The 26,818-nt window shown below is 44.0% G+C and overlaps 2 protein-coding genes and 2 long non-coding RNA genes across 5 annotated transcripts in view; 2 read left to right on the forward strand and 2 right to left on the reverse strand.

The window, feature by feature from the left end:
* Window positions 1–12,326, reverse strand: part of LOC310695756 (outer mitochondrial transmembrane helix translocase-like) — a 57,069-nt gene extending 44,743 nt beyond the window's left edge. Inside the window, exons 1-3 of the mRNA XM_083480672.1 lie at window positions 12,116–12,326; window positions 2,335–2,433; window positions 1,630–1,750 (exon numbers count right to left, since the gene is read on the reverse strand). Coding sequence (XP_083336798.1) covers window positions 1,630–1,750; window positions 2,335–2,433; window positions 12,116–12,289 — 394 coding nt within the window. The 5' untranslated portion in view covers window positions 12,290–12,326. The remainder of the gene's footprint in view (window positions 1–1,629; window positions 1,751–2,334; window positions 2,434–12,115) is intronic.
* LOC310695834 overlaps window positions 1–26,818 on the reverse strand; it is a 205,193-nt gene that overhangs the window by 175,009 nt on the left and 3,366 nt on the right. The window lies entirely within an intron of this gene.
* On the forward strand, window positions 609–2,392 carry LOC310695882. The gene is made up of 3 exons (XR_014520331.1): window positions 609–1,478; window positions 1,624–1,804; window positions 2,274–2,392. It is a non-coding gene; the product is annotated as an uncharacterized lncRNA (long non-coding RNA).
* The window catches only part of PIWIL2 (piwi like RNA-mediated gene silencing 2), a 72,358-nt gene continuing 70,225 nt past the window's right edge, over window positions 24,686–26,818 (forward strand). The window contains exon 1 of one of the 2 annotated variants that reach the window (XM_083480376.1): window positions 24,686–24,801. Coding sequence is in view for 1 of the 2 variants with exons in the window: in XM_083480375.1 (XP_083336501.1) it covers window positions 25,341–25,375 (35 nt within the window). In the remaining variant the exon portion in view is untranslated. Of the gene's footprint in view, window positions 24,802–25,325; window positions 25,376–26,818 lie in introns of those variants that run through there. The other variant, XM_083480375.1, reaches the window with a different exon arrangement.

The following is a 26,818-nucleotide window of genomic DNA, read 5'->3' on the forward strand; positions in this document are numbered from 1 at the left end:
ACCACAATCATGCACACATGCACTGCAGCCACACGCATATGTCTACACAGCAAATACTTGCACACTCCCCCAACCATTAGGCTTGGAAAATGTGCTTCTCTCCCCACCCCACCCCAGCCTAGTTAGAGAGTGGTCTTCTTGCAGAGGGCAGCTGGGGAGGCAAAAGATAAGCATTCCTCCCCGGCTGCCATCTCCAGGAAGATCTCTCACTCCACACACAACAATTAGGCTTGACCCTCCCATCAGGCAAGGTGAGGTGACCATCTCAGGGCAGCAGATCCCGATGTAGATCTTCATTCACCCTTTCTTCCCTAGCAGGGAGGGGGACACTATTTTGTGGTTTGTCTCAGGTGCCAAAATCTGTTTTGTGAGGTGGGCGTTTCAGAACAGGAGAAGGGAGAGTTGACACCTCCCTTGGAAAAAGGCTTCTATTGTCTATAACAGAATGCTTCTTTCAAGCCTAACTCCAGCATTGCAAGGAAAGGGACCCTGCAGGCTTCAGGGAAACCTCTGCAGGCACATTTGTGCCCATGTGCACGGCACCAACAACTCATATTCTAACTACAGTAACCATTTTAGGAAAGGGACAATGGGCACAACTTGTTTGCCAGTGTCTCAGAGGTGTGTCCATATAAGTTCTACTCAGAGTGCAGCCATTGAAAATGATGGACATAATTTACTCTTCTTCATTATATTCAGTTGGTCTTCTCTGAGTAGGAGAAGCAGTGGATACAACCCTCTGTTTCACCATCTCAGACAAGCAGCAGAAACAGAGGTGTCGTGTTTCTGTCCTTCTTGCTGAGCACTCGCACCCCTTACAGCTTTTGGCTCAGGATATCCAGAATGTCATTTTATTTGGAGTGCTGACTGACACAATTTGAAGGAAGAATATTGGAGTGTGGTGGGCAGTCTTTTTAAAAAACAGAATCACATGAGACTTAGAGTTGTAAGGTACCTTAGAGGCAATTTAGTCCACCTATTGGTGTAATTGACTGTGAATGTGTGCACTAATCGGAACTTTAATTAAAGTAGCTTTGATTTGGAGGGATTTGTTAAATTTAAACTGAGTAGAGCATTTAATTTAATTCTGTTGGAATAACGCTTTCAAGCTGGGGGAAATGTTGTTTTTGTTGTCGACGGAAAAATGCTAATGGAAATATTAATGTTTAATACCTAATGCTGCTCCTGCTGCTGCCCAACTGACTGAGGCAATTCCGCGTTGATGTACGTTCTGTTTGTGTGCATGTGTGGTGCCAGGTCCCCAGAAGTGGTCCCTGGAAACGGGGAGCAGCTCTTAGCCGAGCCCCGCCATCCCTCCCTGCATGTGTCAGCTGTGGAAGCTCCACCCCCCGGTTTGCGGGAGATGAAGGAATGGCAGGCCGTTTTACGCAATCGTGATTTGGGGGGGGCAGAACAGAACCCCTGGGTAAATGGGGAGTCACTTGTACATACCAGCAAGTTTCTTAAGTGGACAACAGGTAAGCAAACTAACCCTCTGACCATAATCACTTATTTGATATGTAGGGTTTGGCTAAATAATGCAGATTTTAAAAGGAAGGAAACACTTTCCTTAAGTCTCAAAAATGATATTGAGTAACTAGTCAATTGCCCCTTGTTCCAAAGTGATACCTCTTGGGGGCTGGCAGAGCCTGGAGTGCTGCAACAAGTGTCGCCGCTGGAATGGGAGGATCACAGTGTCCTGGAGTTCGCTGACCATCTCATCCAGGCCTGCAATGTCCTTCCAAGTTACCTGTAGGTGGGACAAGCTGTGAGCAGTTGGCAGATAACAAAGGGACTAACAAAGGTTAGAAATTTGAATCTAAATGCAACTGCACTATTTTCCTGTTATCCTTGGCTTTTCTATTCATTCTGTCACTGTTTTTCCTCCATTATAACCATTCAGACTAAGCTCTTTGGGGTAGGGACCTTTTCTATCTATTCTTGGTTTAAAGGGTTGTCTACATCAGCAATTTTCATCCTTTTTAAAGAACTGACCCAAACAGACATATGGGGCCCATATCTTAATTGTTTGCCATTTGTAGAGTGATATTTGGACTGGTGGTTGTGCTGCTGTTGTGACCCATCTTAGATCAGGTCATGACCTGAGAGTGGGTCCCAACCCACCAGTCAAAGACCCAACAGTCTATATTGATGTGCTGCAAAGTGCTAAAGTTCCAGATCTGAATTACTAATTCTGGTGTGAACCCACACAATCTCATTTCAGAACTAAGATATGTGCAACCTTTTTTTTCCTGTCCGTTTTTCTTCAGCAGATTAGAGAGCCTCAAAACTCTCTTGCGTTTTGTCAAAAGGAGCAGCAGCCTGGACACCTACCTTGATATCCTTTGGAACCACCAGGTGAGCGGCAATGATCATCTCATGCTCTGCCAGCTTCACTCCTTCCACCCCAATCTGCTTCATCAAGCGTTCTGCCTGCCGACAAAACAAAGAGGCCCAGAGTTGCAGTCCTCCCTTTATCTCAGAGATTTAATATCAGACTCTGCTATTGTCATGACTTGCTATTGTCATGACTACACACAGTGACTTGCACCTGGCACTTTTAGAAGAAGAATTTCATTTATAAAAGATAGAGTGAGGAAAAGGAATAAAGGAAAAAGTGAGTGAGAATGGGGGGAAAATACTGTTTATTAATAATAATAATAATAATAATAATAATTTATACACCACCCATCTGGCTGTATTTTTCTTATCCTAATACACATATAACTGTCAATAACCTAATATATTATGGTTACAGCTGGGAAGCCGTGTTGGTCTGCCATAGTCAAAACAAAACAAAAAATTCCTTCCAGTAGAACCTTAGAGACCAACTAAGTTTGTTATTGTTATTGGTATAGCTTATACCAATAACAAACTCAGTTGGTCACTAAGGTGCTACTGGAAGGATTTTGTTTGTTTGTTTTGACTAATTTATTCTGTGTAAACTCATTCAAAATATCATTATATTTATTCAAAGAAAGTGTGTGTCTGTTCATACATTGCCAATGTTGTCGTGTTTTCAAGCCATTGATTAAGGGGAATTGTATCGCTATTCTTCCAGTTCATCTCTCTCTTGGCCACCATTAGGGCATGTAGAATCTTGGAGGAACATCTCACTCTTTGTCACTCCAAATACCCCAATATACCCAATGTTATAGCAGGGGACTTCAATGCTCGCATTGCAACAAACTGGGAGTCTTTAATCAAAGCCAAATGGTGGATAACCCCAGAATTCATTAATGACCTCTCCCTCCATAATCAAAGACTTTCTAAAGACAAAAGGGTAAATGAAGCAGGAACCCTTCTTTACCAATTGGTACTACGTCTAAACTTAGTGATTCTAAACGGGAACTGCCCGCCAGACGTACCGGGTGAGTTTACACACATAAGCTCCTCTGCAAACTGTCCTGGATTATATGTTGGTATCTCATGACATATTCCCCAAATTTTCCCATTTTAAAGTCGAAAACATTCAACTGAGCGACCACTTACCGTTGGTCGCCACAATGACTATAGACTGGACCCCAGATGGAGACAAGCACCCAACACATCTGACTACGAACTCAGCATTGCAAATCAAAAGTGTAAAATGGTCCGAACTACAGGCCCAAAAATACTCAGCATATTTCCAACAAGGGCTAAAACAAGCATATTCAGGCTTAATCGAGAATTATTATGATTATGACCAAACTCTAAGACTATTCTCGAATCTGTCAGAAGATCTAACGTCTTTTTTCTCTGTCCCGACGCATAAAATAAATCGAACACAAAGGAAGATAGGTGCATTGTGGTTCAATAGTGCTTGTAAACAGGCTAGACAACTTCTTGGTAACATCTATAAAGAGTATAAAGCCTCCAGGGCAACGGTCTTGCCAAAAGAATATTTCCAAGCAAAATCGGCCTACAAGCAAATTCAAAAGGGACCTAGACAGGAATGGCAAGTGAATCAATGGCGGGCAATCATAGAAGCCTCATCATCACGGAACTCCAGACAATTTTGGCTCCTGGTAAATAAAAGAACTAAAAGATACCCTTTGACTATTATTCCTGCCCCGGTTTGGGAATCCTACTTAAAAAACTACTTTGCCACAACTGACTGTATTGCTAACACAAGAGATGAATTTCAAGATCAGCTTCCCCTCTGGCCCCCCACCGATCCGGAAGACATCCATGACTTGATCGTTAAACTCAAAACAGGGAAAGCGCCTGGGCCAGACCTGATCCCGGCAAAAGCTATAAAATACCATGCGGACTGGTGGGCCAAAGTCCTGGCGACCATCTTCGATGCCGTTAACAACTCTGGAATGATCCCGGAAGTATGGAAGGACGCGATCATCGTTCCAATCCACAAAAAGGGCTCACCAGATGACCCGGGGAATTACAGAAATATCAGTCTGCTCTCAATAGTGGGGAAACTGTATGCCCGCTTCCTGCTGAACAGACTTAACCAATGGGCCGAAGAGAAAAAATTAATTGGGCCCGAACAAGCTGGATTCCGCCCAAAACAGTCAACAATTAACCATATTCTAATTTTACAGCATCTTGCCTGGAAATATTCCACCCCAAAGGGTGGCCAACTCTGTGTGGCATTCATTGACCTAAAGGCAGCATTCGATAGTATCCCCAGGAGCATCCTCTGGGAAAAACTCTCCCGCTGGGGCATCGACAGAAGGCTTCTCTTGCTAATAATCAAACTCCATGAGAACTCAGCGGCTAGAGTGAGACTCACCCCGGAGGGTGATCTCACCAATTCAATTCCCATTAACAGAGGTGTCCGACAGGTTGTATATTGGCTCCATTCCTGTTCAACTTGTTCATAAGCGATATGAGGACTCCCCTAATAGAGGCTCAAGAAAGGATTCATGCAACCCGCCTAGCACTTTATCGCTGCCCTTTGTTACTATATGCAGATGATGCAGTCATCCTTTCCTTTTCTAGAGTAGGTCTCAGGAGGGCCTTAAAATTTTTTGGATCATACTGTAACGCAAATTCCCTTACAATTAATTATGGAAAATCTAAGATCCTAATTTTCTCAAAGAGCCGGAAACTCCATAATTGGAGAATTGATGGGAGAGTCATCGAACAAGTCTATAGATTCCAATACTTGGGAGTTTGGTTACAACATAACCTTAGATGGAAGGCCCATGTAGCCTATGTTACAAATAGAGCCAAAGCTATCTCCTTGGCGATCTTGCGATTCTTCTTCACCGATGGGGCCCTTCATATCCCATCGGCGTTGAAAGTCTTCAAGGCCAAGGTGATCCCGACAATTGCCTATGCCATCTCAATTTGGGGGACTTTTGTCAATCTATCTCACCTAGAGGTTATTCAAAATCAGTTTTTAAGAGGGATATTGAAACTGCCCAACTGTGTAAGTAATACAGCGTTACGCATGGAACTTAATACTGTATCCCTGGAAAACGCTCTGTGGAAGCACATACTTTGTCACTGGTTATCTCCATGGCACAATCTCCCAAACTTGTACTTGATACAATGTATGTGGAGAGGTGATTTCCAGAGCCCATGGGTAAAAAATTTACAGCTGAAAATTACGGCAATGGGAATCTCCCCATCCAAATTACTAGAGCAGGACATAGTTCCAGCTAAAAGAACAGTAACCTGTAAACTAGAGGAGATGGACTTGCAGCAGAAAATGGTCTTGGGCAATGGTACCTGCTCACCTCTAAACCTTGGTTTACCACCCCTCTTAAGGCTCCCAAACTATTTGAATTCCTTAACTTCTTCGGCTCATAGATATGCCTTTCTAAAGGCAAGATTCAACACCTTCCCATCGAACGTGCTGAGAAATAGATTCTCCAATGGACAGATATCGCTCTTATGTGATTGTAATTGTGGGGCACCGGAATTGTTGCATCACATAATTTTTGACTGTGCTTTTCACTCATCGGCCAGGAGCAAGTTTCTTGCCCAATATCTAAAGGGAATTGCCGATGATATGAATGAAGCCAAACTGAGATATCTATTAAATGATGATGACCCCCTAAGATCACTCACGGTTGCCAGATTCTTGATCAGCGTCCTATCCCTAAAGAAGAGAAACGGACTCCTGTGTGGCTCGGAAAATCCCTTTAAACCATGATCTATGTTTCAGGATGTAACTAGGTGAATCACCATTGATGTCTTCTATTGATTTGTGGGCAGAGGGTGATGGTTATGTTACAAATTTATTGTAATGTATGATGTTGGTCTTTTGTTTTTGTTCTGCTTTGGTTCTTGTCTGTTTTTTGTAAGTTTTGGCGGTTTTAAATTTGGAGGTTCAAGTACATTATGTTGGTACGGGAAACTGTTGTGTGACGGGCCAATGGCCGTAATAAAGATCAATCCAATCCAATCCCATGACACCTTTGGTCAAGGCTGTTCTCCAACTGAAGTGCTCGCAGGCCAGTGTTTCCCAGTTGTCAGTGTTTTTACTACATTTTTTAGATTTGTCTTGAGACAGTCTTTAAAGTTCCATTTTTAAGTTTGGAATAGAGTAGTTGCTTTGGAAGACATTCATCAGGCATGTGCACAACATGACTAGTCCAATGAATTTGATGTTGAAGAATCATTGCTTTGACATTGGTTATCTTTGCTTCTTCCAGTACACTGATATTAGTTCTCCTGTCTTCCCAAGTGATGTGTAAAATTTTTCAGAAACACCATTGATGGAATCTTCCAAGCAGCTGGAGATGGCTTTTATAAGTGGCCCATGTTTCACAAGCATATAGTAAGGTTGGTAGTACAATAGCTTTGTAAACAAGCATTTTGGTTTCCCTGTGAATGTCCCAGTCCTCAAACACTCTGCACTTCAATAGGGAGAAAGCCGCACTCGCAGAGCTCAGGCAATGCTGGATTTCGGCATCAATGTTGGCCCTTGTGGAAAGATAACTGCCTAGGTAGGAAAAGTGATCGACATTTTCCAATGTTAACACCATTGAGTTGGATTTGTGGTGCTGCAGAGGGGTTGTTTTGTACTTGTTAGTGCAGCACTTTGGTTTTTTGGATGTTGAGTGATATGCCAAGCTTTTTGTAAGCTTCTGCAAAGATATTTAGGATGGTTTGGAGGTCATCCTCTGAGCGTGCGCACACTACCTTGTCATCAGCATACTGGAGCTCTATGACAGAAGTCTTTGCTTTCAGCCTGCTCAGATTGAAGAGCTTTCCATCTGTTTGATATATGGTTTCTACTACAGTGGGGAGTTTCCCTTTGACAAAGTGTAGGATCATGGCAATGAAAATAATCAATAGAGTTGGGGCAATAACACAACCCTGTTTAACACCTGATCCCACTGTGAATGGTTCACTTTGAGAGCCATTGTTATCTATGATTGTTGCTGTCATATTATCATGGAGTAGAACCGAAACATGAGTGTAGAATTTCACTGCATCTTCTCAAATTTGGAAATTTCTGCATAGGCACAAACTCCCAAAATTATTCTTCTTCTGCACGGGCCCTCATAAAAATGTCATTTTTCAGAGTTAATATATCATTTTCAAGAGATATTTTGCACAATGAGTAATTTGTACTGATAATGACTGCAATTTTTTAAAAGTCCAAATCAGATTTGAATGGAAATGACATGTACTCTACAATTAATTCAATTTTTTGGAAGTCACCTAATCTTTTTTAACTGCAGAATAACAGAACCAATTTTGGCCACATACTTCTCTGTTTGAAAAACAAAGTCAGGATTTTTTTTCCAGATGGTCCTGCATATTAGGAAAGTGATCAAAAATTTTGATTGTAAAGTCAGCCGTCATTAGCTTAAATTTTGTTTTGTAGGATGAAACTATGATAATCATCTTGCCAATGCATTTACCTTTACCTTGTAACTCTAGGTTCATATCACTAAGTTTACCTGTGAAATCAGCAAGGAAAGCCAGATCAAATAACCACTCATCATCTTCTAACTGAGCGTACTCATCTCCCCTCTCCTTCATAAAGGATATTATTTCTTCCTACAAACTACGAAATCTTACCAAAAATTTGTGCCTACTGAGCCACCTTACATCTGTGTGTAAAATTAATTCTAGCTGCCCTTCCTCAAGAGTGAGATTGAAAAGCCGCCTTTGAAGTGCTTTTCCACAAATTGAATTTACAATTTTAAAAGTCCATGACATGCTTTGTGTTCAGTTTCTTGCTTGCCAAAACTTGCTGGTGAATGATACAGTGGTACGCAAGGAAGTCAGGGAAATCACCATGTTGTCGAAAAAGGGCAATAAATCCATTAACCCGACCTGTCATGGCTTTTGCTTCATCTGTAGTGATGGCAACAAGCTTGTGTAATGGAACATTAAGCTTGTTTATAAAGGAATAGAAGGAATTAAATATTTCTTCACTGGTGGTTTTCTCTTTTAAAGAAACTATCCCAAGTAGTTCTTCTTTTGTGCTGTAATATTTAAAAACCATACAAATAAAAACTAGTAGCTGAGCTGTGTCACTGATGTCTGTAGATTTGTCTAGCTAGAGTGAGAAAGCAACACAACTGGACACATCTTTCAACAGCTGTTCATCAATATTTTTACACATGTTTTCCATTCACTGTATGGCTGTGTTTCTTGATAATTGAAGATCTTGGATAGCAGCTATGGTCTCTATTTAATTTTTAAACCCTACAAAAAGATGTTCAGCTGCTGCAAGAAAACACTCTTTTACAAACTCCCCTTCTGTGAAAGGTTTGCACTTTTTAGCAATCAGGTTGAAGGATGAAATGGTTGCATTGTTAGAATGTGAGTTGGATTTTACCAGTAATTGCTGCTGAGAAGCTAATTTTGCTTTGAGTCCTTTGAGCTTAAGTTTACGAATTCCACTTTTGACTGGAAAATTGACATCAAATTTACTACGGTGGAAAGCATTATAATGGGGTTCCAAGTTACCCTTTTTTGGGAAGGACACAGAGGTGTTACAAATTAAACAACAACACTTCTCTTTCACCATCACAAAGAAATACTCAATTTCCCATTCCTTATGAAAATGATAGGTTTTGGACTTCTTTGGAGCACTCATTTTTTTACAATAGGGACTAGACCTTCTGAAAGAATTGATTTAAAAACTAACTCAGCAAGACAGAAGACTGCCTGCTTTCTAAAGCGTGACAACCTTTAAGATACAAATCACCCAGACAAGGAAAACCAACTCAGCTAAGTAGTTTACACAGATCTGAGGAGCCAGTAGATGCAAACAACTGTACCCACACCACACAACCTCCAAAGCAAACCCAAAAGCTAAAAGCAAATGCAGCAGCAAACCTCAGAACTGAACTTAAAACAAAAGCTGTATTGCCCTGCAACCGCACAGCCGAAGCTGCACACAAACCACCTCAAAATCAAACCTTGCTGCAAAACAATGCCACCCCAATGGAGGCTGGGACCTGCCCCACATAAGGAGCCTGGGACAATGGCTCAGGTACCCTGTTTGTTAACTTAAAATGCACAATGATTATTTTAAAAAATTATTTATTTATTCCTTTTAATTAATTTTCATTTATTATATAAAGCAGTAGCACTGGAAACTTTAGCAAGAGCACGCCCACCTGGAAGGCACAGGAAAATAACAACCCAACCAGCGCCCGGCCCCTGGCCCCACCTGGCTTCAGTAAGACCCCAACAGTGCTGGTATCCAATTCCTGAATTCTTTGATTACTGAAGACCACGTTATGTAAGCAGGAAACAAACCAGCCTCAAAAAACAGCTTTTTAGCCAACAGAAAAACTTTTCCCCAAACACGGAAAGCCCCAAATGGCTGGAAAACTCAGTTTCCCAGGATCCTCAGCCCTCGCAAAGGAACTACTCACTATGCAAGGGAACTCAGTTTCCCAAGCTCCCTTGCAACGATGAATCCTGGCAAATGCAGAAACCGGGACAGACGTCTGTTCCTCTCTTGCCTGCATGATGCAGCGTGGATACAAAAAGCAGGCGGGCAAAGAAGGATGAGATCCCAGGCGAGGTCTAAGACTTTCCTAGTCACAATGCAGGAGACCTACAGAGATCCACACTGGAAACCGGCAAGGGAAGGAAGAGGGAGTGTCCCAGGTGTGGGCTGCTTAAATGGGCAAGGGAAGCCCATGGTCAGCCCTTGGATTTGCCCCCTGGCACTGCCCAAGTCTCAGCCTGCATCCCCCTTTGACCAAGCAGGGTGCAGGCTAGGATCCAGCATCCCTGTGACATCCTCGAGGGAAGGGGAGCCACCCCACGCACACATGCAAACTTACACACATACTTTGTCGGCATGAAGGAGGGGGAGCCATCCCGCACAACACACTCACACACATACTGGTGAGCTCTCTATCAGCAAGAGGGAAGGAGCTCTCCGTGCAATTGCCCATGGTTATTGAGCTTTTTTTGGGGGGGGGGAGAAGAGTTGTTGAGCTTTTTTTACGGCAAGCTTTTTTTCCCTTTTAGGCTGGCGATCACTAAAGAACACACGATCTACTGGCGATTGACCAGAAACTTCCTGGCTATCAACCAGTAGATCGCAATCGACCTATTGGACATGCCTGGTCTAGGTAATCGTGAACATTCCAACTCTTTATTCCAATCATTTCTTAAACTCTGTATATCAAACTTACTTGTTGATAATAAATACCTATAAAAAGTAATTGCTGGCTTTTTTGTTTCAAATGAATTATCCAATTGCTCCAAATTTTGGGTGTCTCAGATGCTGAGCAGGCCACCAGACCAAACAAAGTTACTAAAAGATGTAGCTGCAAGTATTGCCATAGGGCCACCTCTGGCAGATGGTATTTTTCTCTCAGAGCATCATGCCTATTGTGGGAACATTCAGGGATGCAGCAGAGGATATATTGTTTGATTATATCCTTTCCAACTTGTGTTAACAAGTTCTACAATTTAGTAGAGTAACATTCCCCTTTTTAAACTTTCGCAGAGGATGTGTTTGCCTAGGCTCGCTAAAGCCTCTAAAATAAGTTTCCTTGGTAATTTCCCCTTTAGTCCGTCATAAAAAGATAGATGCAACACAGTCTTCTATAAAAGTATAAAAAGAGTTTACTCACACATTCTGTTCACAAATGGATCCCAGAAGGGAGACTTAAGTTACGAAAGTAATATACACCTGGAAACTATCCCATAAGGAGATAGCTCCTTTGTCCTCTCACACAGATATTTTTAAATGTTAGCTATCTAGTATTTAGTTAGTTCATTTTATATTTATCTACTGTAAACTCATATAAAAATATATCTACGTTGTGTACAAAATCTCAGTTAAAACCAAAACAACAAAAAATAAAACCAGGAGGGAGGTTGGTTGGGGGCCTTGCCTTCTTTTGCTTGTGTTTCATTTGCTTTGCATGTGGGTATCAATGTGAAATGTGTGGTTTTTTGGTGCCTGCAACAGTTCCTTACATTCTAAAAGTGACCCCGGGCCCCAAAAGACTGGAGGCTACTGTCCATTTGTTGTTGAAAGATGAGCAGAGACAAAGAAACAAGAAAAAAATAGAAAGATAGACCAGCCTGCCATCGAATGCTACAGTGGTGCTAAATTGTGCTAAAGCCATGCATAGGACCCAACCCCCCCCCCCCCCGATTATTGGCATGTGGATGTGCCTCATATGGAAGGACATATGAGGTATTCACCACAGCAGAATATCAGTGATCAAGATCTGTGACCATTTTAGGATTCCAAAATTATAGCCTGTGATGGGATGATGAGCTGCTTGTGCGTAAAATAGTAGTCCCTCAGAGTTTGTTCAAGCCCACAAACTTCTGTCTGTGACAGAGCCCCTCAGACATGGCTGCTCTAGTCACTTGCAGATTCCGACAGTGGTTGCTTTCGGAATCGTTTCCAGCATAAAAGCTCCTTAACGGAAACACGTCTTCTGGACTCGCGGCGTGACAGTTTCCGGCGAGGAGTGGGTCTCCCTATGGGAGCTTCAGATACCCCCCCACTGTTCTCGCTGGACGTGTCCCTGAGCCCTCCCTCCTGCTCGCTTTCCCTCAGAGATCCACCTCTCCCCCTGCTGGTTCCTGCTTCAGCTGATAAGTCTCTACCAGCCTCCGTGAGCCCTTCCACCACCTGTTCCTCCGATGGCAGTTCCCTGACATAGCCCAATTGGTGCACACACACAGTGGACTTTGTGGGTAAGTTCCATGTATATACCTTTTTCTTTAGCTGTATCCTTTGCTTACGGGTTGGGTCCAAGGCATCTGATACCCACTTGATGCTGAAGTAGGTGGCAGCCCCAAAGACGGTCAGGCGAAGGAGAACAGCAAACACTTCATTCCGGGTCAGTGGCCGAGTCAGAAGGTCTTTGGAGACTTCCCCTAGCAACATCTCTTCTGTGTTTCAGGCAGCCAGACTACAAGCTGAACTACATTAAAAAAGTAAAAAAAGGGGGGAGGCGACAAGGGATATAAATGAATTAGAAAGGAAAAACTGCAGCCATTGTATCAGCATTTTGGATTGTCACAAGAAAGCCAGTGTGGTGTAGTGGTTAAGAGCGGTAGTCTCGTAATCTGGGGAACCGGTTTCGCTTCCCTGCTCCTCCACCTGCAGCTGCTGGGTGACCTTGGGCCAGTCACACTTCTGTGAAGTCTCTCAGCCCCACTCACCTCACAGAGTGTTTGTTGTGGGGGAGGAAGGAAAGGATAATGTTAGCCGCTTTGAGACTCCTGAAGGGGAGTGAAAAGCGGGATATCAAATCCAAATCCAAACTCTTCAAGTTCACAAAGCCAAGTAATGAAGTCACATTTCAGCCAAGGAGAGACAATGCTGGTGCTGTGTAGTGACTAAAGAGCTATGAATCAGGAAGACCTCCTATTACAGTCCCACCTCTGCTATGAACTTTCTGATCTCTATAGGGGAGCAATTCTTACTCATCCTCAACCTCCCACCTCCAGTATGGGGAAAGACTGTAGCTCAGTGGAAATATCACTCCCCCCCCCGGTCATAGCAGTTCAAAAGCATACCAGCATGAGTAGATAAATAGATGAAGGTAAATGGTGTTTCTGTGTGCCAGAAGCAGTTTAGTCCTGCTGGCCACATGACCCGGAAAGCTGTATGTGGATAAACACCAGCTCCCTCGGCCTGAAGTGAGATGAGTGCCACACCCCATAGCTGTCTTTGACTGGACCTAACCGTCCAGGGGCCTTTTACCTTGGTGGGACTGTGCAAGGGGCTAAGTAAATATCCAGGGGTTGAAAGAGGGTCAAAAAAGGCCTGGGGTGGAGTAAAGAGGTTAAATCAGTAAAGATACAATGGGCAAGAGATTTTGGATGCAATATTCAAATATGCTTATAAGACATTAGGCAAAAGCATTAATTCAGAACAATGAGCCTTACGAATAAAGGGCATTGAGAAACTTCTGTATGGCAACAGCTACTGAGAGTGTGTGGGTCCTGCTCCTGCCCTCTCACCAGGCCTAGGACCCCTGACAGACTACAAAAGGACTCCTGCAGCCCAGCAGAGAGTTCTGTTTGCATTCTTTTAAACTGCTTTTTGATTGTAGTTTTTTTAAAAAATTGTTTTAACTGTTCTTAAGTGTTTTGGGGGGTTATTCAGCTGTTTCTGTTTATATTTTGATTATGTATTTTGTGTTTTTATATTGTAATTTTATCTTGTGAACTGGTCTGACCTGCGGGCATACGGGGAAGAATATCGGTTATAAAAATGAATGCATTGCCAATCATGTTGTTTTTATTCCAATCAATACCTGTTATCAGTGGGACAGGTCACTTTAAAGAATGGCAGAAATATATTTCTAAATTTATCTGGCAGGGGAAGAAACCAAGAATAAAATATGTAATTAACAGATGTTAAAGAAAGACGTGGCTTCTCCCTGCCAGATCTGAGGTTATGCTATGAGGCGCCCTGCCTCTGCTGGCTTCGAGAATGGATAGCATTGGAAAATACGGATGTTCTAGATTTGGAAGGTCTTGAAAACCGATTTGGTTGGCATGCATATCTATGGTATGAAAAGGTAAACTAATTGAAACTAACAAATTTTGAAGATATAAGAGAGTCATTAACAGATTGGTTACAATACCATTAATTAAATGATGAACTGTATTTAAAAAGGATAAAAGAAATGGATTCAGTAATGAAATCACAAGCTTTGAAAATGAATTGTTGCAAAATAAAGTAAAAGCACTATCTAAAATGTATAAGAGGTTGTTAGAATGAAGAGGTAAGTTCCGGGGTGGCGCCACCGGCAATGGCGGACTCCCTCTGAAACGGAGGGACAAGCTCCGCGAGAAACGGGTCTTTCCCGCTATGGCGAAGCGGGGACCCTTTAGAAATCACAGGCGGATGAAGCCTGTGACCTTGGGACTCGGCGGGCACCCTTAGCGCCCCCCCAACCCGCAAAGGAACCCAATAACGGGCTCCGAAGCAAAGAGGGGGAAGTGGCGCGGTGCTGAGAGTCTACCGCTATTTCCGTGGAGCGAAGCCGCACAGCCGCTGCCGGGGAGCGCTGCCTTCTTCCTGGACAATTTGGATTCTAAAAAAACAACCATCGTGAGCACCTAAACCTTGGGAAATCGATTCACAATTTAAGGAATTGGGAAAGAAAGGAATCGGGCTCAAAATCTATTACAATTTGGCACTGAAATGGAAGGTCTAATAGGAAGTCAACCTTCCGTTTTTTTGTAGTCGGAACAAAGCAAAGACAAAGTAAACGAGTCTTGAAAATCATTTTAAAGGAGTGGATTTCATCGCCTAAAATAGCTGAACCCCCCCTTCGGCAGCAGGAGGAGAAGGGGGTGCTTTCTTTGAACTGTTTTAACCTGCAGAAGTAAGTTTAAAATAAAGTAATTTTCCACCGTCCTGACCCAGGGAGCAGGGTGTCAGGATTGAAGTTTGAAGCTCATTGACCGGGACAGAAGCTGTTTGACAGATAGTTAAAAGAAGGGGGAAAACTGGAATTCCATTGTCGTTTCTTGCAATTTAAAAATAACAACGATAGACAAAGTATCTAAAAGTAAAAGAAACTTTGGGGCTGGATTTGTAATTTGTAACAGAAGTTTTCCCTCTAGGGGGAGATAGTGAAACTGTAACTAGGGAATTTCCAGTCGCTACAGTATAACCCGTGGGAATTGAGTGGTGACCTTGAAGGACAATGTGTTCAGAAATGTTGTTGTGCGCTTTTCTCAAAACAAATGCTTTACTGGAAGAATTTCATGAGGGAATGAATTTGATGACTGATTTGGTTGGAAATCTTAAGCAGACTGTGGGAAATTTTGGACAGGCAGTAGAAAAAAGTATGGAGTTTACCCAGGAATTATACCAGGACTGTGCCCTGCCAGAACAGAGGAAAGAAGAAGATTCTGCTGAACTTTGGGAGTCAGAAATGGAGCCACAGATGGAGGTTGCGGCCCTGCAGGAATATGAACCTTTGGAATTGGCAATTGACTTTCGCAAAAATCAGACTCGGAAGGATGAAGTTTGGACTGGACTGGAAATGGGGGGTTGGATTGACCCCCCCTGAACAGGGACATATGGACTTTTCCGAGTCTGGTAGTGGATTGTGAGAGGCTTGAAGATATGGGGATCCCAAAGTCTGGAGGGACTTTGGAACATGCATTTAAGTACTATATGGAGCTCAGTTTGGACTGTGGAAAAGGGACCTTTTGGTTGGAAGGAGGCAAAAGCATTATTAAATTGGAGACCACACGCGTGAAAAGAAAACATGAAGAAAAACAGTGGAAGGGACATGGAAGGGATTTAAGAGCCTCGGATATAAGATCACCAGGTTAATGTGCCAGTTTAATGGGATAAATGGACTGACAAACCCGGGACCTGGGGGAAGGGACGTTGGATGAAGACTTTCTTTTTTTCTTTTTTCTTTTTTATCTTTCGTTATTAGGACTATCTTATATAATTGATGAATATTAGAAGGATGCATGAAATGAAATTGCTTGGCTCTGGTATACAAGTTTAAGGGATTAGGAAAGAATATAACGGTTAAGAGAAGTTATCAAAAATAAGATTTAGGTTAAGGTTTCTTATAAGACAATGAGGAGAATAGAGTAAGGTAATGTAATGAAAGATTAGAATAGGGTAAAAACTTGATGGTAAGGATTTGCTGAACTAACAAAATGAACTGGAATACAAAGAAGGGAGGGATGAGGAGGTCTGGTCTGGGGAAATAAGTGTATGAAGATATGTTACGAAAATTAAGGTGTTTTTAACTGTTTTTATTTTCTATGTTTTTATTTTTTCACTTTTCTTGTTATAATTTGGAAACTTTAATAAAATATCTTTAAAAAAAATGAAGAGGTTAAATCAGTAAAGATACAATGGGCAAGAGATTTTGGATACAATATTCAACTCTTCATGGGAAAAGCTGTGGAGAGAGGATTTAAAATTTACGGCATGCAGTACATTGAAAGAAAATTATATGAAGATGATGTACAGATGGTATTTGACTCCTAGTATGCTAGCAAATTTGTACATGACTAGTTCAAATATATGTTGGAAATGTAAAGTAAAAGAGGGCACCTTTATAATATGTGGTGGACTTGTAAGGTAATAAAAACATATTGGGAAATGATATACAATGAGTTAAAAAAATGTTTAAAATAACCTTTGTTAAAAAACCAGAAGCCTTTTTATTGGGAATTTTAGGTGCAGAGATACCAAGGAATTATAAAAGACTATTCATGTACGCGATGATGGCAGCCCAGATACGGAAGAAAGACAAAACACCTTCAAGAGAAGAGTGGACAACAAAATTGATGGACTATGCTGAGATGGCTAAAATGACTGAAAAATCAGGAACCAGGATGATAACAAATTTAACAAGGACTGGGAAAATTTTGTAACATACTTAAGAGAACACTGTAAACATTAGCAGGACTGAAGTAACATTTGCAATGTGAAAAGAACCATGGATATAAATAGAGTTTTAAGGCTAAATAGAGGACGATATGATATGCAGTGGAAAATGGTTATTAGCAGACTCCACAGAGGGAAGGGAGGAAGTCCGAGAATTTGGAGAATTTTACACTTTTTGATTCTATTTAATGTGTGAATGTGAAATTAAATTATAAAACCAATAACAATTTATTTTTTTAAAAAAGAGACCTGCGGGCCTAGGACAGTATATGAATTTAATAAATAAATAAATAATAGTTTTTGCTTGTTTTACTTCCTTATTTTTTCACATTTTTAGATCCCTAGCAATGGTGATTGATAATTAATAAACATTTAATATATATTGATATTTCTGGACTTTCTGTGATGGCCTGGGAATCTGATTCAGAGGCTGAACTGGAGGAATCCCAGCCTGCACAGGAGTCCCCGCCTCCAGGGCCGGCTGAGCTGGGGCAAGGCCTTGAATCTGAAGGGCCCCCACCTGTGCCGGATCCTCAGGAGCAGACACCAGATGAATCCACTCTGGCTCCAGGGGTGATTAAGGACCCATTGCCTGCAGGTGCTCCTCTCCCAGCCCTGTCAGAGGAAGCTGAGGTTGCCTATGGGTCCAGTAACCCTCCAGCCTCTCCTGAGCTGCAGAGGCTCAGGGCAGAAAGGCGGAGGGAACGAAGTTCTCTCAGGAGGAGTGCTCGTCTTAAGGCCAGGAGAGGCGAGTCACCTGTGGGCTGGGACCGCCCTAGGCCCCAGAGGAGATAAGGCCAGTCAGCCCAGTCCCAGGTTACAGGAGCAACGTCGTTGGAAACCTGTTTCTGCCAGCACCCAGACCTGTTCTTTTGGAGTTCCCGTCCACGCCCAGCTTCTTGCTTTGGACCCCGCTTCCCCCTTGGTGGATAGTCTCCAGACCCTCAACCCAGGACCAGACACTGACCACGCCTCACGGTAACCCCCCCCCCCCGGATCAGCACACTTTCTTTCATTTACTTTTCTAAGAATATGGGTCAGGGTCAATGGCAACTTTGGACGTTCAGGGGTGTGCATGTGTGAACGAACTCAGATATTTGGGAAACCCTAGATAATACTTTAGAATGTACTGTAGTACTACTTTAAACTTCAAAATGCCTCAAATTAAATCCCTTCCACCTCTTTATAGTCACTTGCAAGCAATATAAATTTTCCAGAAACATTAAAGCCATGAGGAAGACCCTTCTTTTCTCGGCCCTGTATACCTGAAGGAGCATCTCCACCCCATCTCTCAGCCTGGACATGGAGGTCCACCTCTGAGGGCCTTCTGGTGGTTCCCTCACTGTGAGAAGTGAAGTTACAGGGAACCAGGAAGAGGGCCTTCTTGGCAGCGGTGCCCTCCCTGTGGAACACCCTCTGTTCAGATGTCAAGAAAATAAACAACTATCTGACTTTGGCAGCCCTGTAACAGGAGGTTTTAAATATTTGATGTTCTATCATGTTTTTACTATTCTGCTGGGAACCACCCAGAATGGCTGGGAAAACCCAGCCAGATGGGCAGGGTATGAATAATAAAATTATTATTAAAATAATAATAATTTTCTTGCACAAAATGAGAATTTTGGGGTGTGGGCAAATGGAATACATGTAATACTTATTTACTTCTTAAACTGCAGCTTATTTTACTGCAGTGATAACATAAAATACCCTATTTCAAATTTAGCATATAATTCAGGAGTGTTAAAAAGATCAAGAAGAGGTTTGTTTTCATATTCCTGGGTGGCAATGGGAGTTTTATATACTTCAGTTTCTAACAGTAAGGTTTTCTCAGCTGGTGTTCCTTCAGCTGGTTTCTCCTGTTCAGAAACACCCTTTTCTGTTTTTACAGAAGAGTTCTCTGGTACTGTTTGTAATATTTAAGAAATTTACAATGCACTTGTATGCGTGTTTATGCAGAAGAGAGACCCGCTCTTGTTTAGCAGGTCCTGTCTAAGCTATTATTTCTCATGCAACATCTATTCCCGGTGTCCGCACCTCTTGTGCAGATAACAGAGTTGAGGATGGGAGGCAGCTTCAATCAGGAAATTGGTGCAAAGAGCTTCCTCCACTAGTGGTCAAGTCCAAAGTCAAACTGGGTTCCCTGCAGCTGTTCTTAACCCTTTGAAAACTGGGATATCTATCCATGGATCTCCCTGCACCAGGGGAGAAGATTCTGTGGCCCTCCAGATACAGTACTGCAGAACTTGTAAGAAGCCCTGTTGGATCGGACTAAGGACCTATCTAGTCCAGGACTCTGTTCTACCATTGGAAAGCCTGCCAGCAGAACTTGAATGCAACACCACACTCCCCATGTGACAATTGCACTTCCCCCATGTGTGCTTCCCAGCAACTGGCATTCAGAGGCATCATGCCTCTGACAGTGGGGATAGAAGATAGTCGTTGTGGCTACGACCTGCTCAGTCTCTGACCATTGGCCATGATGACTGTAGCTGTTGGAAATTGGAGTCCAGGAACATCTGGAGAGCCAAAGGTTAGGCACTTCTGCTTTAAGCAATCCAGCCTGAGCTTCCTATTGGCTCTAAGGGGATGACAGCACTGGTCTGCAATGTCAGGTTGTAAGAATTTTAATAAGCTCAGGGAGGGCAGTTGCAAACATCGGGAAGGTGCTGCAGAAATGCTAATTGTTGTCCTGGTTGTTACTATTCCACGGTTGAGCCCCAGAGGCCTGTCGGCGCTCTCCAGATGCCTGGGAATGAGCCAGCACGGCCAATGGGCAGAGAGGCTGGAAGCTCAGGGGTCGGTCCTCCGGCGAGGGAGATGGACCAGGGCTCCAAGGCCACGTGGTCCAGCCTTGCCTAGCAGCGGCTCAGCTTCTCTCTCGGGGCCGGAGGAGCCCTTGCAATCGGCCCCTGATCTGGGAGTCTCCTCCTCCTCCTCCTCCTCCTCCTCCTCCTCGTCCTCGGGGCTCGGCTGGGGGGACCCGAAGGAGAGGCCTCCCGGTCTCCTTTCGGGCCGCGTCGCTGGCCGTGGTGCTGAAGGCGGCCTCGCCAGCCGAGCCCAGGGAGGGAGACAGACGCGGCAGCCCCGCCCCCCCAACTCGCCGCCGGGGAACTAGCCCTTTCCTACCTGGGCCGGCGAGAGTCGCATGATGCCGGCGAGAGTCGGGCAATGCGCTTGCTGTGCTCGCCTTCTGCTTCCGCGTCCTGGCACCGAAAAGAGTCACGTGTGCAAAGGACAGCCCACTAGGGCCGGAGCAGGACTCCTGGGCTCCTTGCGGGCGCAGGTATCCAAGCAAGCTGCTTGTCTCTCCATTGGAGGTAGGCGCAGATTTGTTAATGAACAGCGCAATGCTGTCCATGTTTAAAAAGGTAAACTTACCCAGAAGTAATTCCTATGAAGTTTAATGCTACTTCCGCCCAGGTAAATAGGTCTCATGGGAGTCGGAAGAACTTATCTCTTAGTAAACGTGTATTGGCTTTTGGAGTAAGAGTAGGTAAAGGTAAAGGGACCGCTGACCATTAGGTCCAGTTGGGGACGACTCGGGTTGCGCCGCTCATCTCGCTTTACTGACTGAGGGAGCCGGCGTACAGCTTCCGGGTCATGTGGCCAGCATGACTAAGCCGCTTCTGTCGAACCAGAGCAGCGCACGGAAACGCCGTTTACCTTCCCACCGGAGCGGTACCTATTTATCTACTTGCACTTTGACGTGCTTTCGAACTGCTAGGTGGGCAGGACCTGGGACGCCCCGTCGTGGGGATTCGAACTGCTGACCTTCTGATTGGCAAGCCCAAGGGGCTCAGTGGTTCAGACCACAGTGCCACCCATATCCCAAGAGTAGATATGTTGCTGCATTAATCAATTAAAAGTTGCATTAGTAAATTCTTAATAATATTTAAAAAAGAAAAAAGAAAGAAGAAGCATTGCCTTAGCACTAGGGGAAAATTTAAACAAGATGTTTTATAGATGGTACTTAACACCTGCCAAAATAGCTAAAATGTATAAAACAAAAGCAAACCTGTGTTGGAGGTGCAGTACAGCAGAAGGGACACTTATACATATCTGGTGGACCTGTGAAAAAATCAAAAGCTTCGGGGATATAGGATATGATGAACTTAAAAAAATGTTTAAATATAATTTCGTAAAAATACAGAAGCTTTCCTATTAGGAATAACAGACACAGGTATAGCAAAAGAGGATCAGAAAATATTCCTGTATGCAACAGGCACACGAGGACCTTAATTGCCAGAAATTGGAAAAAAGAATTTGTGCCAACAAAAAAAGAATGGCAGGATAAGTTATTAGATTATACTGAATTGGCCAGATTAACAGAGACAATTAGGGGACAAGCTAGACAAGAATTCCAAAAAGAATGGGGAAAATGCAGAGAATACTTTACCAACCAGTGCCCCAAAATATACACCTGGACTTGTTTCGTTTGATTTCTATAGGAGACTTTGCGGTTTTTAAAGTCATAATTAGGAAAAATTGTAATAATCACATATAAAAAACAGTACAAGAAGTAAATAAGGAGGCCATTTACAGGATAAAGGAAGTCTTTTATTTTTATGTTATGTTTTCTTTGTGTAAGGGGATAGGAGTTTAATTTTGATAATTAAATTGTCAATGGTGGTGGGTTTGTTTGTATGTATGAGTTGTTGTAGACTATGTTGTAAATAAAATAATAATAATAATTTTTTAAAGAAGCTTTGGAGCAAAAAGCACAAGGCTTAAAAACACATGTGACACAGGTTGTGATGTTGCAGAAAGCTTTTGAAATATAGGCTATCACCCTTCTAACATATATATGAGAGAATTAGAGAATCATAGAATTGTAGAGTTGGAAGGAACCCAAAAGGTCATCTAGTCCAACCCCCTGTAATGCAGGAATCTCAGCTAGGGCATCTATGACAGATGGCCATTCAACCTCTAATTTAAAAACTATAAGAAAGGAGAGCCCACCTCCTGAGGGAGTCTGTTCCACTGCTGAACAGGTCTTACTGTCAGAAAGCTTTTCCTGATGCTTAGTCCTTTCTTGTAATTTGAAGCCATTGGCTTGACTCCTACACTCCAGAGCAGCAGGGGGGAAAACTTGTTCCCTCTTCCATGTGACAGCCCTTTACATAGTTGAACATCATGATCCTATCTCCTCTCAGTCTCCTCTTTTCCAGGCAAAACATACCCAGCTCCCTCAACTGTTCCTCATAGGGCTTTGTTTCCAGACCCTTGATCATCCTGGTTGCCCTTCTCTGCACACGTTCCAGCTTGTCAACATCCTTCTTAAACTGTGGTGCCCAGAATTGGACACAGTATTCCTGGTGTGGTCTGACCAAGGCAGGATAGAGTGGGACTTCAACTTCCCTTGATCTGGACGCTAGACTTCTGTTGATGCAGCCTAGAATAGCATTAACCTTTTTGCAGCTGCCTCACCCTGTTGACTTATGTTAAGCATGTGGTCCACTAAGACCCCTAGAGCTTTTTCACATGTATTGCTAGTAAGCCAGGTATCCCCCACCTTATATTTGTGCATCTGGTTCTTCCTGCCTAAGTGCAGAACCTTATATTTGTCCCAGTTCTCCAATCTGTGAAGGTCATTTTGAATTCTGCAGCATTACCCCCCCCCCCCCCGTTTGGTGTCATCTGCAAATTTTATGAGCATCCCCTCAATTCCTTCATCCAAGTCGTTTATGAAGATGTTGAACAACAATGGGCCCAGGACAGAAACATGTGGCACCCCGCTTGTCACTTTTCCCCAGGATGATAAGGAACTATTAATGAGTACTCTTTGGGTTCAATCAGTCAACCAGCTACAAATCCACCTAACAGTCACCTCGTTCACCCCACATTTTACCAGCTTCCTCACAAGAACATCAAAAGCTTTACTGAAATCAAGATATACTACGTCCACAGCATTCCCCTGATCCATGTAACTCCATGGAAAAAAGAAATGAGATTTGTCTGACATGACTTATTTTTGAGAAACCCATGCTGGGTTTTAGTAATCACAGCATCCTTTTCTAAGTGCTCACAGACCAACTGTTGAATTATCTGTTCTAGGACCTTTCCTGGTATCGATGTGAAGCTCACTGGTTGGTAACTTACCTGGGTCTTCTTTTTTCACATTTTTGAAGATGGGGACATTTGCCTGCCTCCATTCTGCAGGGACCTCACCTGTTCTCTAAGAATTCCCAAGGATCACAAACAAAGGCTCTGAGATTACATCCACAAGCTCCTTCACTGAAATGCATTCCTGTTTGATTTAAGCCGCTTTGAGCATGATTTTTTGTGGAAAAGCAGCATACAAATCAAATGAATTTACAAAACAAAGACAAACAAAGATGTAGCGTGGGTGTAGCCAGGATTTTTGTTGGCAGGTCATGCTTTTGGGGGGGGGGGTCAGAACCTCAGATTTTGATTGATTCTGGTTGATCTAAGGGGGCAGCTGCCCTTGGCAATGGCCCATGAACAGTCACATAACCTCACAGGACATTATTTCAAGATTGTTAGGAGGAATATATTTCGGTCATCAAATGCTTTGGTGAATAGGAATGCTTAAAATGTATTTCTGTATATAAATAATGAAGAAGCCAGATACAACTCACAAGGGGGGCATTCTATAACAGAGAATTATTACCCCAAATGCCCCATTGCAGGTCAGTGCCTATTGGACAGCACCTGGAGGCAGCAGCACCAGCAGTTCCTCCCTTGCTGATTTTAGGGCCCAAGACGGTCAGTATTGAGAGAGGTGCTCTTTTAGGTATAGTACTTGTGTCTAAAGCAGTTTATGGCTTTGTATTGTAGTGATAAGACCCAGTAGTTCACTGACAGCCAGGGCAGTGCTTTCAGGATGACAAATGGTGCTACACACACATACTGGGGAAAACAAAACATATACAGCATGGGTAGGCAAAGTAAGCCCTGGGGGCCAAATTCTGGCCCAATTGCCTTTTAAATCAGGCCTGTGGATGGTCCGGAAATCAGTGTGTTTTTACATGAGTAGAATGTGTCCTTTTATTTAAAATGCATCGCTGGGTTATTTGTGGGGCATAGGAATTTGTTCAGGTTTTTTTCTTCAAAATAAAGTCCGGCCCCCCACAAGGTCTGAGGGACAGTGGACCGGCCCCTTGCTGAAAAAGTTTGCTGACCCAGTGCAGTATAATGTAAAAGCTGCAAAAGTGACTCCAATCAAGGTCACAGAAGCGCTGAATTATTGCTTTGTTAACTTAGTCTTGTCTGCCTGAGAAGACTGGGCAAGAGTTGGTCTGTCTGTTTTGTTGCCTGAGAACATGGGAGTGTGAAGACGTCAAGCAGACTCTGTTCTGAGGAACGGATGAAGACAGGAAGCGATGCACTCATGATTTATGCATTGTCTCTTGGGCTCGAAGGAGAGAAACAAATTCTATTGCACCTGATCTATCAACACAGCTTGTTCCATTACTGCCAGGGCGAGAGGCAGAGCAGAGGCCCCGCCCAGAGAGGCGGGGCTGCAGTTCAAAATCAAACCCCAACGGCCGCTTGGAGCCTTATGAGGAAGTCGCCCTTGAAATTGACCACGCCCTACGGACGCGCTCCCGATTTCCCCCCTCCTTTCCCAATGGTACAGTTATAGACTGTACCATTAAACGGTGGCGGGTGAAAGCCAGACTGAGGCAGGGATATACTCCTAATAACCATTCATTGGCGAGATGTCCTAATGAACTACTTGACGTATTTCTTAATGAGTAAGTTCAAGCTCGCGCCGGACGTGATGGGCCTTTCTTCTTCCTTCTGGCCCACCCTTTGCTTTGGGAACTTGGGCTGCTCCTAACCCCCTGGGCCAGGGCGGGGCGAGGGGCGGGGCGGCCACGTGCTCTAAAGGCGCGAGGGCGGGGCTGGCGAGGGCGCTGGGCGGAGTGCGCGTGCGTGAGGTTTCGGCGGCGCGAGGAGGGCGCGTTGGTCTCGCTGCCGCCGCCGCCGCCTCGCCAACCGCCTCGCTGGGCTGCGCTGCTCGGCCGGCGCCCTGAGGGGACAGGCGGGTAAGAGGCGGGCGCGGCCAGGGGCGGTTTTCTGAGGGGAGCGCCGTCGCCCCGGGCCAGCTCGCTTTCCGAGGCCGCCTCTCGGGCGGGCTTGGCTGGGTCGCCTTGCCCTCGCGGAGGGCGGAACGAGGGGCGCTGCTCGCCGGCTGCCCCGAGCAGGGCGGCCCCGCTCCCCGAGGCGTGTCCTCCCCGCTGGCCGCTCCCAGGTCGGAGGGTCGGGGGACCCCAGGCTCCACGGCCCGCAGCCGCAGCTCGGCTGGTAGCGTTCCTTGGGAGGCGGCGCCGGGTCCTGTGGGCCTTGGGCGACGGTGGGTTGGTGCGGATAGCCTTGGCTGCTATTGTGTTTTTGCTCGATTTTTGTGTGTGTGTCGGTTTTACTTAGTCTTTATTGAACTGTCAGCATCGGCACATGGGTGTGTGTGTAAGAGAGAGAGGTAGTAAACTGATCCAGCGTGTTCACCTACTGCTGGATAAATAACGCCCATTCACAAGGCAAGCAGATGGTGTACAGGTGGCAGTTTAGGAATTGCAAGATTGCCATGGGTGTGAATTGTGAATATACAATATTGCACAGGTATGTGGACAATCACTGCCGTGAACTGTACACATGGTTTTAAAAGAGGGAATCTGCACTGGACAATGTTAATCTGATCTTGAAGGAAACAGTTAAGAAATAACTTCAGGGCTGGATGGACAGCAGTTAAGTCTTCTGAGAAGACCCTGGATTCATGAGACTTGGAACACTGTTTCAAAATGGAAGCAGATCCATTGATTTTCCATTACAGGTTCTCATTTGGTTGTATAGTTTAATAAGTATCAAACTTGCTTTCTGCAAAGTTACAGAAGAGCACCCAAGGTTGTTTTGGTCCAGCAGGTTCAGATAAGGTAATGGAAGAACAAGGGTCATTCTTGGGCCCATAATAATTCAAAAAGTGGCCTTGCTGGAGTCCTGTAAATAAGATTCATGTTGATAATAGGAATAGAAATGGCCTTACAGGGTTACAGCTATTGGTTCACACTTAAGCTGTTAGATAAGGTTGATTTGAAACACACACACCCCATCGCCATTTCTTGCTGATGTAGATTTCACTCCCTCCTTCCCTGGAAGAGGAGGTGGCACCATTTTGTGGTTCATGTCAGGTGCCAAAATGTTTTGGGTCACCCAAATTAATATAGCTTATTAGCTGTCAATTTGTAGCACTTGTTAAACTAGCTGATGGTTTTTACTACACCTGTTCCTGGAAAACTGGTGGAAAGTATTGTAAAGAACATAGAAGAACAAACCCCTACTAAAGCAGAGCAAGCATGGCTTCTGCAAGGAAAGTCCTGTCTCTCAAACCTTTTAGAATTCTTTGAGAGTGTCAGTAAGCTTATAGGTAGAGGTAGTCCAGTTGACATCGTGTACTTGGACCAAAGACTCCTACATAAGCTTGACAGTCAAGGAAAAAGAGGAGATCAGGAACTGGTTAAGTTGCAGGAAGCAAAGAATAGGAATAAATAGACCCTTTTCCAGTTGTTGCCACCTCCACCAGAGCAAAGTGGGACTGCGCTGAGCTGCTTGCCTGCCTGCCTGCCTCCTCAGGCAAGCCCAGCTGGCCAGCATGGCCCTTGCGCGGAGAGGAGCACCAGGCCACACTGGGATTGCCTATGTGTGGGTGCTTGGTTCACCCCCCCTCAAAAATCTTGTGCCCGGAGCCACGGCCCCTGTGGCACCCCCTGCTGTGCAGTTCAAAAAGGTTCAGGAAAGGGCAACTAAAAAGGGATATACAGTAGTGACTCCCCTATGAGAAAAGGTTGTACGGTAGTGTTTGGACTTTTTAGTTTAGAGAAAAGGTGAGTAAGAGGTGACATGATAGAAGTTTGCAAAATTATGCATGTCACTGAGAAAGTGGAACGAAGAAAGTTTGTCTTCCTCTGTCAGAACACTAGAACTTGTGGATATCCAGTGAAGCTGAATGTAGTACTTAATTGAAAAGCCTGAATTCAGTATGCATTGCTTACTGATTCTTTAAAGATG

The sequence above is a fragment of the Podarcis liolepis genome (genome assembly GCF_965112155.1).
Source record: "Podarcis liolepis genome assembly, chromosome: 16".
NCBI lineage: Eukaryota > Metazoa > Chordata > Lepidosauria > Squamata > Lacertidae > Podarcis > Podarcis liolepis.